Source organism: Loxodonta africana, chromosome 2 (genome assembly GCF_030014295.1).
Source record: "Loxodonta africana isolate mLoxAfr1 chromosome 2, mLoxAfr1.hap2, whole genome shotgun sequence".
In the NCBI taxonomy this organism is placed as follows: domain Eukaryota; kingdom Metazoa; phylum Chordata; class Mammalia; order Proboscidea; family Elephantidae; genus Loxodonta; species Loxodonta africana.
In genome coordinates, this window is record NC_087343.1 from 59510374 (window position 1) to 59528718 (window position 18345).

Below are 18345 nucleotides of genomic sequence, written 5' to 3' on the forward strand. Positions count from 1 at the left end.
CAGAAAACAACTATAAAATCTAGACGTAATAGAGATAAAATGGATGAATTCCTTAAAAGATATAAATCACCAAAACAGAGTAAAGAAGAAAAAGAAAACTTTGCCAGCCCTGTATTTATAAAGAAATTGAATTTTCAATTAAAAATCTTCCCACAAAGAAAACTCCAGGCTGAGATGGCTTTACTTGTGAATTCTAACAAACATTTAAAGAGGAAAATACTACACAAATGTTACACAAACAATTCCAGACAACAGAGGAGGCAACACGTCCCAAATCATTTTATGAGGCCAATATTAACCTGACTCCAAAATCGGAAAAAAACACGACCCAAAAAAGGACAGACTAGTATCACTTATGAACACAGACACAAAAATCATTAACAAAATATGAATAAAAATGAATCGAGCATTATCGCAGGAATGCAAGGATGGTTTAACATCTGAAAAAAAAAAATCAATGAAATTCGCCATATTCATGGAATAAAGGAGAAAAACATACACTTATCTCAACAGATGCCGGAAAAGTATCTGACAAAATTCGACACCCGTTCTTGATAAAAACTCTCCACAAAATAGAAATATAATTTTCTCAAGCTACAGATAATACCAGTATGTAACAGTGAAAGACTGAATGCTTTCTTCCTAAAGAAACATGACAAAGATATCAGCTTTCACCACTTCTATTGAACACGTACCGAAGTCCTAGCCAGTGCAATAAGAAAAGCATAAAAATTTGAACTAAAGGCAAAAAAGAATTAAAAAGTATAAAGATTGGGACAACCGTTTTTACTTGCAGGCAGCATAATCATGTATGTAGAAAGGAACCAAAAAAGGTTACTATCATTAGTAAGCGAATTTAACAAGGTCTCAGGATACAAGATCAATATATTAAAAAGATCAACTGCTTGCTGTATACCAACAGGGAAAATTAGAAAGATTAAAACCCATTCATAATACAGAAAAAAAAAACCAAAACCAAATCGGCTGCTGTCGAGTCGATTCTGACTCATAGTGATGCTACAGGACAAAGCAGAACTGCCCCACAGGGTTTTCAAGCAGTGGCTGGTGGATTTGAACTGCTGACCTTTTGGTTAGCAGCTGAGCTCTTAATCACTGTGCCACCATTTACAGCAGCATTGAAAAATACTTAGGAAAAAGTTAAACAAAAGATGTGCAAGGCCAGTCCACTGAAAAGTACAAAACACTGTAAAGGGAAATTAAAGAAATCTAGATAAGATAAAATCCAAAACTCTGCAGGTTTTCTTTTTTAAGGAAATTGAAAAACTGGTATCGAAACTTATATGAAAAGGCAAAGCAACTGTTCAAAATAACTTTGAAAGAGAACACAGCTGGAGGACTTCCACTATTTGTTATCAAAACTTACTATACAGCTACAGTAATCAAGACAGTGCGGAACTGGTGTAAAAACAGATGTATAGATCAATGGAACAGAACTGAGAGTCCAGAAATACAGACTTACATAGACTTTTTTCTTTTAACAAAGATATCAAGGCAATTCAGTGGTGGGGAGGGATATAGTCTTTTCAACAAGTGATGCTGGAACAACTAGATACTTGTAAAAAAAAAATGAACCTTTACTCTCACCATGCAGCATGCACAAAAACTCAAAACGGATCCCAAACACAAGAGCTAAAACAATTAAACCTGTAGGAGAAAATATTTTTGACACTGGGTTAGGCGAAGACGTCTTAAACAGGACACACAATGCAGGAACCACAAGATAAAAAATTGATAAATGAATTTCACCAAAATTAAACATTTTTGTTTTTCTAAAGTCACAGACTGGGAGAAAAGATACAGACTGGAAGAAAAATATAAAAAATGACAAAAAGATACGGACTGGGAGAAAAATATAAAAAATGACAAACATTTTGTAATCACAACATATACATAAAAATGCTTACAGCTCAATATTAACAAGACAAACAACCCAATTTAAAAATAGGCAAAAGATTTCAGCAGGCACTTCACAAAAGAAGATATATAAATAGCACATGAAAAGCTGTGCTTAACTGTGCTCATGAGGAACCTTTACATAGGTCAAGAGGCAGTCATGTGAACAGAACAAGGGGATACTGCGTAGTTTAAAGTCAGGAAAGGTGTGCGTCAGGGTTGTATCCTTTCACCGCACCTATTTGATCTATATGCTCAGCAAATAATTTGAGAAACTGGACTATATGAAGAAGAACCCGGCATCAGGACTGGAGGAAAACTTATTAACAACCTGCGATATGTAGATGACACAATTTTGCTTGCTACAAGTGAAGAGGACTTGAAGCACTTACTGATGAAGATCAAACACCACAGCCTTCAGTATGGATTACACCTCAACATAAAGAAAACAAAAATCCTCACAACTGGACCAATGAGCAACATCAAGATAAACGGATAAAAGACTGAAGTTGTCAAGCATTTCATTTTACTTGGATCCACAATCAACACTCATAGAAGCAGCACTCAAGAAATCAAAAGAGATACTGCATTGAGCAAATCTGCTGCACAAGACCTCTTAAAAGTGTTGAAAAGCAAAGATGTCACCTTGAAGACTAAGGGGCGCCTGACCAAGCCATGGTGTTTTCAATCGCCTCAGATGCATGTGAAGGCTAAATGATGAATAAGGAAGACTGAAGAATCGAATGCCTCTGAATTGTGGTGCTAAAGGAGAATACTGATTATACCATGGACTGCCAAAAGAACGAACAAATCTGTCTCGGAAGAAGTACGACCAGAATGTTCCTCAGAAGAAAGAATGGCAAGACTACATCTCACATACTTTGGCCATCTTATCAGGAGGGACCAGTCCCTGGAGAAGGACATCATGCTTGGTAAATTAAGAAGAAGACCCTCAACAAGATGGATTGACACAGTGGCTGCAACAATGAACTTAAGCATAATGACTCTGAGGATGGCACAGGACGGGGCAGTGTTTTGTTCTGTTGTACACAGGGTGGCTATGAGTCAGAATCAACTCGAAGGTACCTAACAACAACAACATGTGAAAAGATCCCATCACTAGTCTTCAGGGAAATGGAAATTAAAACCACAATGAGATAGCAGTACACATCTACTACACATCTACTAAAAAGTGGACATATGGAATTCTCATACATTGCTGGTGGGAATGTAAAATCACCCAACCATTTTGAATAACAGTACAGCAGTATCTTACAAAGATAAACATACACTTAATAGCTAGGAGGAGAAATCTCACTACTAGGTGTTTATGCAAGATAAATGAAAACATACGATCAAACCAAGATTGGTATGTTAATGTTCATAGCAGCATTATTCATAAAAACCACAATTTAGAGACAAGCTAAACTTCTATCAACAGATAAACAAATTTTGATATATCTGTACTGTGAAATACTATTCAGCAATAAAAAGGGGACAATATTAGTAATGCAAGAATATGAATGTTCAAAAATGTTATGCTAAGTGAAAGATATTTAGTTCCAATTACATGAAATTATAAGAAAAGAAAAACTACAGTTACAGTAGGCAGATCAGTGATTGCCTGGAGCAATTGACTGTAGTAGTACACATCTGTATACAACTGTCAAAATTCAGGAAATTACACACTTACAATGGATGAATTTTATTATATGTAAACTATACCTCAATAAAGCTGAAAAAATACAAATACATGAATAAGACTACTTACAGGTCTCGCTTATTAAAGCAGAATAACACTCCCAAAAGAGTTGTCAATAGGAATCCTAAGCAAACAGGCACAACTATGGCTTCAATTTCTCCTTGGGCTAAAAAAGAGAAAGTGGTGAGATGGGAAATAACTGTTGACACATATGCTAAAGAGAAATAATACAACTTTCCTGCCAGATTCCTATTAAAAAAAAAAAAAAAAACCCAATGGCCAGATTCCTATAGAAAAGATAAAATGCCATCTTTTCTCTCCACTCCCCTCTCTTCTTGGTAAATCTCATCTTAGCCATTTATGCCTTACACAGTCCCTACCCACGTAAATAAATAAAAAAAAAATTTACCCACATAGTAAGCATAAAATAAATGTTGGTTGGGAGAATAAAATTAGTTCCGCTTACTGGAGAGATAACCTACCTGGTAATTTAGAGCTTCCAAACCTAACCGTCTATGATCTATGATGTGCACTCAGTGGGATCTTAGCAAAAACTTATCTTTCAGTTCTAACACTCACTGACTGACAAACTGTATCAGAACAAATGAGTACTGGGCAGAAATTGGAAAAGCTGTGAAACAATCTTTTTTTATTTTATTTTATTTATTTTGTTGTTATTGAGAAAATACACAGCAAAACACACACCAACAGTTTCTACCTTTATAATTTAGTGACACTGTTTACATTCCTCACCCTCCTTTTCTGAGCAGTTTCTCCCCCATTAACATAAACTCACTGCCCCCTAAGCTTCCTATCTTATCTTTCGAGTTGCTGTTGTCAGTTTCATCCCATATAGATAGCTCTTAAAAGAGCACAATGCTCAAGGCAGGCATTCTTTACTAGTTAAGCTAAACTACTGTTTGGTTTTAAGAAGACTTCAGGGATATTTTTGATTTAAGGTTTAAAAATGATTATCTCAGGGCAATAGTTTCAGGGGTTCATCCAGTCTCCGTGGCACCACAAAGTCTGGAGTCCATGAAAATCTGAAACTCTGTTCGGCATTTTGATCAGGATTCTGCTATAGAATCTTTGGTCAAAATGTTCAGTAATGGCAGCCAGGCACCATCCAGTTCTGGTCTCAGGGCAAAGGAGGCAGTAGTTCCAGGAGGCAGTTAGCCACACATTCTACATCCTCCCTCTATTCCTGACTCTCCTTCTTCTTCTGTTGCTCCAGGCGAATAGAGACCAATTGCCTAGTGTGGTTAAATTAAAAAAAAAAAAAAGGAAAGAAGGAAAAAAGATCAAATTTCATTATTCCTTACCAAACTTTGGAGTAGTAAAAGTGAAATCGGGTCCATACATTCCACCTTCATCTGTGTATGCTGCCATTCGTACCATGTACAACGTGTCACTCGTCAAAGAGGACAGCGTGTATTCTGTGTGGGAAGAATTCACATTCACGGCTGGAAGAAATGAAGTAAGTGGGCTTTATTCAACCACTCAACGTTCTGCTTCACCTGGACTACGTTTGGTATTATACAAGAATTAAAAATGAATTAAAATATTTTACCAAAAAACAACTTTCATAGCCCTAAAACAATGTTCTTCTAAGCATAAAACAATATTTCTTTAATAGGATCATGAAAGCAACAGTAAGGCATATTCTCAGGTGACTCTCTTCCGAGGATAATATGGTACACTAAGAAGCATAACATAAAAAGGTGAGATTTAAACCGGTATTTAAAAGTTAGAAAAAAAATCTGATTCTTAATAACTGATAATGGCTTTATTACCGGTTTCATTTCCAAGTGCAGTTTTATAAAGTATAGTATAATTTCTGATAAATCCATTTTGAACATCAACAGGGAGTTGGTCCCATTCTAAGACAGCTTCATTTTTCCCCACTTTTTTTGTCCGAACGGTAGGTCCTTTTGACGGTGCTGTAACAGAATAAATGTTATTTGCTAACAGAAAACCATCAGAATTCAGTAAATCATTAGATTCACATAAAATTTCCTCATCATAAAATTACTGAACATAACGAAACATACCCTTATGTAAAACTGATAAAATGTCTTTGTTAATACAAAACTCTTAATGTTTTTCAAAGAAAGTGAGTTTGGACTTACCAGCCTGTTTAAGGTATGCCCTTATGGATTCAGGGCTTCCTGGCCCGTCATCATACACTGGAGTAACTGTTATCAAATAGCATTTGCTCTCCATTAGGTTCCCTAAAGTAAGAATAGTAGTCTAAGCATTTTTTTCTACAATGAAAAAGTCATATTCATTCCATTACTGATTTTCATAGTTTCATGACCATTTATCTTTCTTTTAAAACATTAAAAAAAGCATTACCTTTTTTGTACTGGATTCCAACTCAACAGAGTAAAACTGTTTTTAATAAACTATAAATAAAACAGGTTACTTTTATTACCAGTACAGTGGATAAAAGAAAAATATTTGTATATAGTTAATACAAGTAATTACTGCAACTATAGTCAGGGTTTACATTTACCAGGTTATACAACACTGATCTCAAATTATCCTGGGCCTTATAATTTGACGATCCTAATTATCTGAGAATTGCTTAATAAACAAGTTCCACTAATAAGACCTAGGAAAAGCATGAACGGTCCTGATTTGTGACTGGGAAAAAAATATTAGTGCTGTTTCCCATAGAAAGGGGGGAGGGTAGCACTAGAAAACTACCACTTGTCTGTCAGTTGGTTGTACTGTGGTGGCTTATGTGTTGCTGTGACACTGGAAGCTATGCGATGGGTATTTCAATACCAGCAGGGTCACCAATGGTCAGAGCAATTGTGAGGATGGCACAGAACTGGGCAGCATTTCACTCTGTTGTACACAGGACTGCTACGAACCAGAGATGACTCAACAGCACCTAACAACAACCACCCCCTAGAAAGTAACACATTAAAAAAAAAATTATCAAAATATAATTCCTCCAAATTAATCTATCTTTTTCATATGCAACAGCAAAATATTCTTTCTTTTTATACATTTTATTTGTCTACATCAGAAAGGAGCCCTGGTGGTGCAGTGGTTAAAGCATTCAGCTGCAAACCAAAAGGTCGGTGGTTCGAACCCATCAGCCATTCTTCGGGAGAAAGATGTCGCAGTCTGCTCCCTTAAAGATTTACAGCCTTGGAAACCCTACGGGGCAGTTCCACTCTGTCCTACAGGGTCGGAATTGATTTAATGCAGTGGGTTTGGTCTACATCAGAAAATAAGGTGAAAACAGACATTATGCTAATGTTTTAATGTCTACATAGTAAAGCCTGTGAGAACTGGAACTCTGCAGAACTGCCTTGTTGTTCCTGGTCTCGCATGTTTTTTCCTTTGATAGGGTGCAGTTGTACCATTTTTCTATCACTTATTTTAACGGGAAATATTTGCGTTTTCCTTCTCTGACAGGTTTCTGTCTTCCACAGGTTCCAGTTTTCACAGGTTTTACTGTACCTTCAACAAAAACTCATTCCCTTAGCCATTATTCATGAAGTTATATGTGCCTTTGCATTCTTAAACAGAGTAATTTTACCATCCCTTGATTATTTATGATCATCAAGAAGATAAGAAATTTTTATATTCTGTAATAATGACACTATCAGGGCTACTGAAGTATCTGGGGCCACCTGCTCCAACCCTAAAGGCTCCAGAACCTATGCTACGCTTTTTTAAGAAAGTTAGCTTTGCCAAGCATTTAATTTCGTAAGGTTGTGAAACTAGACAACCAAGCTCATTAGAATTGCATATCAAATAATAGGCTAATAAAGGCCACACAGTTTCTTTTACAAATAAAGCTCATAAACTTTATGGCAGGTATCTCTCTCCTTAGAGGTTTTTTCTGATTAATCATATTACTCACAGCTGAATTCTAATGATTATTTCTTTTACTAATAAAAAAGCACATACAAGTTGTTTCTGTTTTCTCTTTAAAGTTGCTGTATCATTTTAAAGCCACTTATGAAGTGGCTTTAAAATGATATAAACACAGACATAAACACAGAGCGATCCATCTGGAGGCTCTGTAACATCCACTGGAGTCCTGGTGGTGTGTGGTTAAGAGCCTGGCTACTAACCAAAAGGTCGGTGTTTGAACCTACCAGCCACTCCTTGGAAACCTATGGGGCAGTTCTACTCTGTCCTATAGGGTTGTTATGAGTTGGGATCAACATCATTCTGTCCTAGAACTTTAACTTAAAAGACTTAAGGAAATCTGAGCTCTAGTTCTGCTTCCCCTACTCAACACCTGTAAGAAGTTAAATAAGTCATCCAGGGACTCTAGGAAACTATTTCCTAACCTGAAGAATGAGGAAGCTAAATCAGATACAGAGAAGACATAAACTAGTTAGTGACAGAGGCTGGATGATCTTTTATTTCTATATTACTTTACAGTTTATGAGCATTCCTTTGAAGATCAAAACAAAATTAAGGTATAAAGGAAGATGATATTAGCCCCATTTTATCCATGAAGAGACCCTGCAGTTCAGAGAGGTTAAGTGTGACTTGCTGAGAGTCACACATCTAGTAACTAGAGGTGCTATGATAAATTGGAAGTGTTTTCAATGGACCACAATGTCTACAAACCAGAAAAGGATATGTAAGAGAGAAATCTCCCTAAACAGTTAGAAAAATGATATCAACTTAATGCTTTCAGCTGGGTTTACCTCTTAAATAGGTGAGATGTATGGTACCGTCTTCTTGTTGCCAGTCTGGGATACAGGGCGATTTATCTGATAACACACACCACTCAAGTATATATTTATTTACAGACTCATTAGAAGCAGTCCATTCTACCCAAAGCTTATTATCTTTGGGGAATGCTTTAAGATTCGTTACAGGGTGAGCAGCTTTAAAAAAAAAATTGACAAATGGTAAAAAAAATTTTTAATTTGAAATTTTGACATTTTATAGTCATTTCCATAACCATGTGACTGATCCTGCTACCACAACTTTTATAGCATATAATATTAACATTTCCATGACCGAAAATACTTTATTATAATTTCCATATAAGGGAATTCATTTATTTCAACTATTTATTCTTGTTCTCTCAAAATTCTTCAACTGTTTTGTACATGTAAGTCTGTAACTGCAAACTTTTTGTCTTTGAAAGCTAAACAATATATTTAAATCATGTGAATATAAACTTATCAGAACTTTAAGTATTTTTTAAAATCCAGGTAAGTAATCAGAAAAGTGCTAAAAGGAATTAAGCATCTTACTGCAAGATTTAAGTGAGCCACATAGTGATGAAACGGGTCATTGGGCTGCCGACTGACTTCTGAAACTATAATTCTCTCTGATGCTGAGGGACAGTCTTAGGCTACTCTTCTTTTTTCACTGGAGCCCTGCCCACTCCTAACCACCCTCTTTGGCACTAAGCCAGGCTCTCTCACAGGCACAAACCTTGGAAGTCACAGGCAGGGATGGTTAAAACGGACGCATCTGATCTGCCAACCAGATTTCTTGCTGTCAGAGTTGCTATATAGCGATCATTTGTGAGGTTTACTGTCAGTTTTGTGTCATTAACTCTGTAATTTTGAAAGTGAGATTTCCATCTTGTAAGAGTCACTTCATAATCCAAGATTTTCCCATTGGCTTCAAAAGGAGGCAACGTCTGTAATAAAATAGCTTATTTAAAAAAATTATTTCATAAATCGTGAATAAAGCTAACTAGTTTTTCTTTGTTTTCACTAAGAATTGTCACCAATTGTGTCAAACCTCTAGGTATTTAATTGGAAGGGACAGGCAACCTCTTTGTGGACTTGGTACTACAGTAAACACACTACATACTGATCAGCTGAAAGAGAAGAAGGGACATCGTTCTGTTAGCTCTTAGTTCTTATTTGTTATATGCAGTTCTGTACTGTGGCTGTGTGGACCTCAATTATTTTATCTTTTTATTAAGCATTTCTCTCTACCTTCTTAGTATGATCTACTTATAGCACATTTATGAAATATGTGACAATTTTATATTTTCTAGTTATCAGCATACATTTTGTTGCTCTTTATGTTCAAAAGACTGATTACCCAAAACTTCTTTTCTATGAGGTGCCCTGGAAAATTCAATAAAGTACTAAAACATACTTTTTATACAACTTATACTCTTCTAAAACTGTGCTGAGATCCCTATGAGGTGTTATAGTTTGATATCTGATTTCTATGCAGTATATATAAAAGCTTGTTTCTATTTAATTAATAAACATAGTTAACAAGAACTTTGCTGATATTAAAATGAATAAAAATTTAAGCTTTGGGAGAAAAAAAAGACTCTACTCATATCATATAAAAAAGTATTATAAGAGCTAAAAGAATTTAAACATGTCATTTTTTCTTTACCTTCCATATGAGTTTTACAGGTCTATAGCCATGAGTATGGGATGGCTCTATCTTATACCAGAAACTTGGTTCCTTAGATGGTTCTAAAAATAAAAAAAGACAAAAGCTTTTTAAAATAAAAAAATTTTAACAGTAAAAAAAAAATCCTGGAAGTTGTTTTCCTACTATTCTTGTCTTTTACCAGTATTTTCCTTTTCCCATCCCAGCATGTTATGCCTGGGTCTTCTTTCAGTCAGGGTAATAGTTTGATGATTTACATTGTACTAGAACACTTTCCTAACCTCAAAATTGTAAGCATACAAATATATCCTAAGCAATAACCACAACATGCATCATTATTTCCTTGCACTAAAAAATCAAATTGACAAATCATTTAAATAAACGCTGAAAGCTCCCAAATGTATATAAGATCTAAGAATATAAAACAAATCAAGATAAACAGAGTAAATGTGTAAGTTTATTGATTTATAATGGGATGCTTCAGGACAAAAAACCAAACCCACTGCAGTTGAGTCGATTCTGATCAATGACCCTACAGAACAGAGTAGAAGTGTCCCACAGGGTTTCCAAGGCTGTAAGTCTTTATGGCGGCAGAATGCCACATCTTTCTCCCACGGAGTGGCTGGTGGGTTGGAACTGCCGACCTTTCAGTTAGAACCAAGGGATAATAGGATATAGTTAACACTAACTCACAGAACTACAGAATTGAAGATTGTTAGAATGTCCAATGTGTTGTTACATATATATTTACCACAATTAAAACAAACTCACAGGATTGTTGTGATAATCACCAACCACGTGAAAAAGCACTTTTAAAATATAGTATCAAGTACTAGTAAATGGGCTTTTAAAATTCCTGTAGTATCAACTGAGTTTTCAAAATTTTTATAAATATCATCACAAGATATGGTACTTAACAGAAGAAAAAAGGATCTGAATGAAACTTAAGCAGTGCTGTGCTGATCATGAAAAGGCAATTATAGATGAGAAAACAGAGGAAGGAGGAAAGACAGGCAGACCAGGAAGGCTGGTACAGGAGGTTCAAAGAAATACAAAGTGCCATAAAATAAAGAACTAAGTGCAGTGCTCAAAAGACCATAACGTTATAAAGGAAACTTTATGGGCCAGAAATATTCCCTAACATATGTCCTAACATAGCAGAGAACCTAGAGGCTTCATTCACTAAGTTGAAGAAATGCCTAGTCCAGTGGTTCATAGCTTTTTGCGCTCCAGAGTTCTCTTTCATTGGAAAAAGATTATGTACTCCTCCCCACAAAAAATGAACAAAGGCACCAAGCACAGTATTTCACCTACATTTAGAATGTTTCCTGAGCTCTCCCAAACTGACCCATATACCTCTAAAGGGCCTAAGCACCCCTATTTAAGAACTCCTGGTCAAGACAAAGGCATCTGGATGAGGAGCCCAGAATGGCAGTAGCAGGATTGCTTTGCTTCCTGGCACTTACAAGAGTGGAAGAAAATTCCTATGGGGGAAGGACACTTTTCTGCCTTTGACATTTTCAATTCATGTAACACTCTAAGTATCTAGCAGAGTTGGAGGTGAAGGGATATGGATGGTAGGGAGGGGTTTCTAAGCCAAAGCTGCTGTCATTCAGACCTAAAGAATTGGAATTGTGATAAAAAAAAGTTCAAAAACAAAAACCTATATGTCATAAAATTATATCTTGAAGGTTACACAAGAAATTAGTAATGTTAGTTGCTTTGGGGAAGGAATATTAAGACTGTGCACTCTTTTGTGCTCTTTGGATCCTACTCTACACGTATTATATTATCTATGGGAAAAAATGAAAATCAACCAACCAACCAGCCCTTTCCTAGGGACTATCAAGTGCTGGTAGGAAAAAACAGGAACAAACAAAAATATATATATATACACCCACCCACCCCTCACTTATCAAGACATGGTTAGGTTCCAAAGACCAGGGTGTCACGTAAAAATGGAGGATAGCCACATCAGATTATCAAATGGAGGATGACTACGTCATTACATAGCTGTCAAATTGCATCATTATATAACTGTCAAATTACATCACTACGTAACTGCCAAACCACTGAGAATCATGGCTCAGCCAAGCTGACACATCACCTTAACTATCACAGCCAGCACTACTTATCTCGTACCTTGGTGTTTGTTACTGCCAGACGTACGTTGTTGTTAAAGAACAAAATAGTTGGGATGGCAGATTTTTTAGCATTGCTGCAAATGCAAAATGTTGGATAACAAGATAGTCAATAAGTGAGGAGTAGGGGTGTGCGTGTGTGTGTGCACGTGTGTGTATACATATAACAAATATCTTTTTTGATAGTGAGGGTCTAAAGTATATTTTGCTACACAATATGATTATGTTTCAAGACATAATTCTCTGGTTAGGGATAATCTGTAAGCCCTTTCCCTTTATAAAATGTTCTAGACTTATCAACCTTTAAGCAATTCAATAGTATTCTGATAATATCTAACATACCATTCCATGATAATTTTCTTGAATTAAGTATCAAATCAATAATGCATGTTAAGTTTTATATCCTGGTGTCCTTAAATGGCACTGGGTTTGGTTTAGTTTTTTTGGTTTAAGTTTGAATAAAATGATCGAAAAATAAGAAGCAATGTGGTGTACTCTAAACTCAATATTACTAAAACCAAACACAACTCACAGCCAGAATTCCAACAATTTATTTTTTCATATACTTAATTTACTTACTAGCTTCATATGTGATCCCACTTGCTTCTTCACTCCAGTCACTCCAGAATCCCTTACCATCGTTCTTCATACAACGAATCCTAAATACATATTCTGTAAAAGGTTTAAGGTCCTGGACGGTGAAGGAAGACCGGGTGGATGATGTATCTTCAGGAGGAATCTGAACCAAAACAAATCAACCAACGACAAAAAAAAAAAGGTACTTGTAATAGGTTTTATATGTTGTACAAGATTTTAGAGATCAATTTAATAAAACAAGACTAATAAATTAATCTCAAACTCTGAAAGAAAGAAGTACAAATCAAAAAGCAGTTAAAAAAAAAAAACAGTGAAGTTACTATGTTTGAGAAGTATGGAAATATCTATCATTCTCCATTTATTTTTTTTTTCTCTCCTTCCTGGGACCTATAATACTCAGGGTCTCAACAGAAAAAAGATGGTACACTGCAATTAATTCAAGGAAGGTTTAGTAAAGGGACTATGGGCAAAATGTAGGGGAACCTCCTTAGAGTACTCTGGGATTTTTAACAACAGGGAACTGTTATCACTCTAAGCCCAAAGGGGTGACGGGAGGTACCAGAACCTGGAAGAAGAGTGTCAGACAGACAAGGTTGCCTTGACAGGAGCAGTGACCTTCATCTGAGACACAGCCAGCTCCAGAGAGGGAGAAGGGGAAACAAATATGCTATCTTACTCCCTTCTATCCCTCCTCTCTCCTGCCAGGCCTCCTCCTCCCATTATCCAAACTCATCTGGAAGCTAGAAGGGATAGAAACCCACTGATGGAATCCATACAGGTCAGTATCCCAAGACAGACAGCAAGGTGGAAAAGGGTAGAATGTAGATCTGGACAGGCAAAAGGAAGATATCCAGCCTAATCTTTCTTTAGTTCTTTTTCCTACTCTGAGATTTCAATATTGGGTACAAATAGGAGTCAGTCTTTTTTGTACCACTGAATTAAGATCCTGTGATAATAAAAAATATTTTGAAGAACCTCAGGTATGTATCCACTCAGTACAACGTGAAATATTAATCCAACTTTGTTTTGGTTACTTTTTCTTACTGTATTCTGAGCCCTTTAGTGGGACAGAGGACAGAAGCAGTAAGGTCATGGGCTCAGTTTCCTTTTGAGTACAATAGTGCAACCAGAGAAACAAAAACAAAAACCTATGTACTCTTAGTGACGAATGGAGTCATGACAAAGAATAGTAGTGGTAGCTGAATGCTACAGTTAGCTTTTTGAAAAGCTCTAAGAATTTCTTTGGGTAACAGCATCATTTTTGGGTGGTGGTGTTGTGCGTTGTCGAATTAATTCTGACTCATGACGACCCTATAGGACAGAGTAGAACTGCCCCACAGGGTTTCCTAGACTGTAATCTTTACGGGAGCAGATTGCCAAGTCTCTTCTCCTACGGAACCACTAATGGGTTCGAACTGCCAACCTTTTGGTTAGCAGCTGAGTGCTTAACCATTGCGCCACCAGGTCTCCTTATCTTTGGGTACGCCATTCTAATTTAACTTTTTTTCCTTCCAGTATTAAAAGTTTCCCACCAAGCCCTTCATCTATCTCTGAGGTTGGCAAACATTTTCTGTAGAGGGCTACTGTTGTTGTTATGTGCTGACGAGTTAATTTCAACTCACAGCGACCCTACAAGACAGAGAAAACTACCCCATAGAATTTTCTAGGCTGTAATCTTTATGGGAGCAGATCACTAAGTGTTTTCTCCCACAGAGTCATTTGTGGGTTTGAACCACCAACCTTTTGGTTAGCTGCTGAGTACTTAACCATTGTGCAACCAGTAAATATGTTAGGCTTTGTGGGTCAGATGATCTCTGTTGCAACTATTCGACTTTGCTATTGTAGCAGGAAAAAATCAAAGACAATACATAAACAAATGAGTGTGGCTGTGTCCCAGTAAAACTTTATAAAAACTAGGCTGCGCTAGATTTGGACCAACTCCTGCTCTAGTTTATTTATATAATTTCTTTATTTTTGCCCTTCACTTAATTTGCTTATTACTTGCACGCCTTTCATCTTTAATCAAAAATGATATTCCTTATCACCCTACATCCCTTCCATATTTTACTTGAAGGCGCCTGTATATAGCAAGACTGTGTTTTCTCTCCGGATGTCTTCTTGTTTGCTCTTTTTTGAAATAAAGATCTAGAAGAAGGGTCAATCACAATATCTCATGTAACCAGAAACTTAAGACATTTAGAAAATGATTCAGAAAACTTTTTAGCTTAGAAGGTCTACAAGAAAGATTACTGAAATAAATAATAACTTTTGATTTACCTGGCTCCAAGTTGAGGCATCCTTGGTCCTATACTGAATGTTGTATTTCAGTCCTATAAAAGTCTTAATACTTGGGTTGATCCAGGCCAATTTTAAGATACTGGACAGTTCCTCTGAGTTTCTCACTGATAAATTATGTGGTGGATTGGGCTTCACTGAAGAATAAAACCATGTTTTACTTTTAAAACTTCACATACAAACTCAAATATACTCTGTATTTTTCTTTATTTCACAATACTCATTTATTCTTATAAAATGAACTAATTACTCTGAAAACAATGCTATGTCATGCTATTATAATGGAAAGGAAAATTTCTAAAGAAAACTTTAGTTTTGTCAGTTTATTCCATTTGTTAATCTTTTCCGGATATGAAAAAACAATTAAATGCTTATAATATATCAAATTAGGAAAAAAAATGCCATACAATGGTTGAGAACTGGACAAATACTAGAGCATAACATTCAAAATGAAAATTGCTGCGAGTGTGAGATTATGGATATTTTTCTTCTTTCCAAACTATTTCTAATGTTCTTGATAAAGTGCCTTTGTAAAAAGTAAGATTAAGTAAATGCTTGTTTCTATATTAATTAAAATCTGAAAATTATTTTAAATTATAAACCAGTGTATAGTCTAATAAATTCCCAAATTCAAATTTATAATTACCTTTATCTATAGGATCAAAATTGATATGATCTGATGTAATCTTCCCAAGGGCATTCTCTGCTTCTACCCAGACTTCAATGTTGACAAAATATACAGGAGAATAATCAAGAGTACATGAGTTTGGGGTGTCACGCTTCGCTTTACAGTCTGCAAACTTCTCTGTTGCCCTAAATATAAAATTAGAAGAGTCAGTCATTAAAGATAGACTTTTAAAAATTAGAGTGAAAAAAGCTACTTGAAAAGGGTCTCATGAGATGAAGACTGTTGTAGCAAAGTTTGGAATAAACTGTTCATCACTAAAGGTAAGTGCAATTTCTTAAAAATTAACCAGTTTCTCTTTAAAACCAAGTGTGATATATGTATCTTAAGACAAAATTATTTTCAAATTTTTACTTTAAGAATACTGCATTTTAGAATTTCATGATCTATGCCCCCGTGCTCTCCAAATATTATTTTTATCTATTTCCTTGTGCTCCTAGCCCTGTTTTTTCCCCTTTCCTAAAACAGAATCCTTACTGCGCCAGAAATGTCTTTCTCTAAGCATAATAAGCTTTTTCCAAGCACCATATGCTAGGAGTGACAGAAGGGTAGGGGTAAGAATTTTCATCACCCTAGGAAATTTGCTGTTTCTTTCCAGCCAACCCCACTCCACCCTGGCAACCGCTGTTCTGATTTTGAGCAACATAAAAAGCTTCAAGTGATACTACTATATTTATTCACTGTGTTATAGTTGTATCCCAATTAAAATATTTATGTAAACACACTACTTAAAAAAAATGGAAGGATAAATAAAAAGTAATTTTAATCTTAAAAGCAGCCATTGGTTTATTGTGGGATAAAGCAAATTAATAATTATGTTGGTGTCGTTGGGAGCTACAATTTTCACTGTAGGCAAAAGGAAATACAGATGTAAGATAGAGAAAATTAAGCAAAAACCTGTGGTCCTGATTACAAATTGGAAGTAACAGTATGAGTTCATGATATTTTTAAAGAAAACAAATATTTCCCAGCTCTTTCCACTGAAAAAGCCTAAAATCGATGATAACCCAGTAGCAATCAGTTCCCCTGGCACCCTGGTTGTAGTCTCCGTTATTTCACACTAAATGGAGCAGGGCTCCTTGGAAAATAGTTGATTCTAGGTCTGGAGAAGGAAATGTAGAAAATGAAGCTGGAATATCATATCAGAAATCAAGAAAACTATCAACAACTAATGAAGTTGTGTCAAAAGGATGCAGCAATCAACCACTGACCAAAGATAAAACAATTTAAGCAGCAATAAAAATAATAACTATAACGCACTGAAACATATCAAACCTGTTTAAATGTGAATTCATAATGAGGGGAAAACCTCTTGTTATTCAACTTTGGGGGATGCCAGGAAACCAACTCATTATAAAACTGGTTAATAAAGGGAAAATATTAACACTTTTGGCCTTTGTTATATAAACAGTACCTCAGGGTAACCAATAGTTGATAAAGGGAAGTTTTTCTCAAGTATTTCAGCCAAAAAATAGAAAAGGAAATGATAAAATACCACCACTTTGTAATTCATAAAGAAATAATGATCACTGACGATTGTTCAAATTTTTAGGTAAAAAAAATTAATAGAAAGTAATGACATGATTAAATCTCAACATTCTGCTGAGCCACAAAACCCTTTCACAAAAGAGAACATAATTTATGATTCCATCTGTATGACATTTTAGAACATGCAAAAATAATACCTGGTAAAGATAAGCAGTTACCTCACGGGGGCAGAATGGGGGCAGGGAACGACAGGGGAAAGGGCTTAAGAGAACTTTCTGGGGAAGCTGGTAATGTCTGATATCCTGATAGGAGTGTGAATTACACAGGTGTATGCACTTGTCAAAACTCACTGAATGATACACTTAAGATTTGTGTATTTCACTGTATGTAAATTTTACCTAAAAAAAACTTTGGAAACAAATATTGAACTCTAGCTAATGTTATAAATGCTGAAGTGTTTAGAGGTTTGGTATACTAATGTCAGCAATTCACTTCGAAATGCATAAAAAAAAGATGATTGGTAGATGGACAGAAGGATCATAGGTAAGTTTGTATGCGATAAAACGAATACAGTAAAATATTAATTGTAGAATCTAGGTGGTGGGTATATATACAAAATTTACTTTACTGTAAAATTCTTTTAACTTTTCTACATTTGGAAAAAAACAACAATCTTCCCAAAACAACCCAACAAATGGATGGGGAATTTTATACTGAATAGATTGGGCTGACAGTAGCTGAAAGCACAGCTTCCATCTTAGTACCAGGTATTATGTGTTTCCTGATGGAAGTACACACTGCTCTTAGGAAATCTTTTTGGAGAAAAAAAGAGTAAAAACTGAATCTAATTAAGTCTCTAGATCTAACAGCAATTTTTAGGAAATATAGGGGCAGAGGGCTATGTTAAATGATGTATAACATATAACAACGAAAATACAAGGAAAAAGAACCTAGAGATTAACAGAGACTCACAAGACATACCAGCAATTTGCAATGTATGCAGCTTATTTGGATCCTGATTCAAAATAATGTTTTTTTAAAAAAATTATGAGACTGACAGCAGGGGAAATGTGAAAATTTACTGAATATTTAAGGATATTAAAGTATATTGAGGTATACTATGGTATTGTGGTTTAGAGAGTCCTGCTCTCTTCAAGATACAT

The 18345-nt window shown here is 35.6% G+C and overlaps 1 protein-coding gene across 3 annotated transcripts in view; it reads right to left on the bottom strand.

The window, feature by feature from the left end:
• The window catches only part of IL6ST (interleukin 6 cytokine family signal transducer), a 54985-nt gene that overhangs the window by 7478 nt on the left and 29162 nt on the right, over nucleotides 1-18345 (bottom strand). For 2 of the 3 annotated variants that reach the window (XM_003408043.4, XM_064272093.1), the window contains 10 exons: nucleotides 15656-15822; nucleotides 14992-15146; nucleotides 12697-12856; nucleotides 9977-10059; nucleotides 9044-9254; nucleotides 8302-8484; nucleotides 5746-5847; nucleotides 5410-5556; nucleotides 4939-5079; nucleotides 3686-3782 (listed from right to left, as the gene is read on the bottom strand). In XM_003408043.4, the coding sequence (XP_003408091.2) occupies nucleotides 3686-3782; nucleotides 4939-5079; nucleotides 5410-5556; nucleotides 5746-5847; nucleotides 8302-8484; nucleotides 9044-9254; nucleotides 9977-10059; nucleotides 12697-12856; nucleotides 14992-15146; nucleotides 15656-15822 (1446 nt within the window). Of the gene's footprint in view, nucleotides 1-3685; nucleotides 3783-4938; nucleotides 5080-5409; nucleotides 5557-5745; nucleotides 5848-8301; nucleotides 8485-9043; nucleotides 9255-9976; nucleotides 10060-10442; nucleotides 10621-12696; nucleotides 12857-14991; nucleotides 15147-15655; nucleotides 15823-18345 lie in introns of those variants that run through there. The other variant, XM_064272100.1, reaches the window with a different exon arrangement.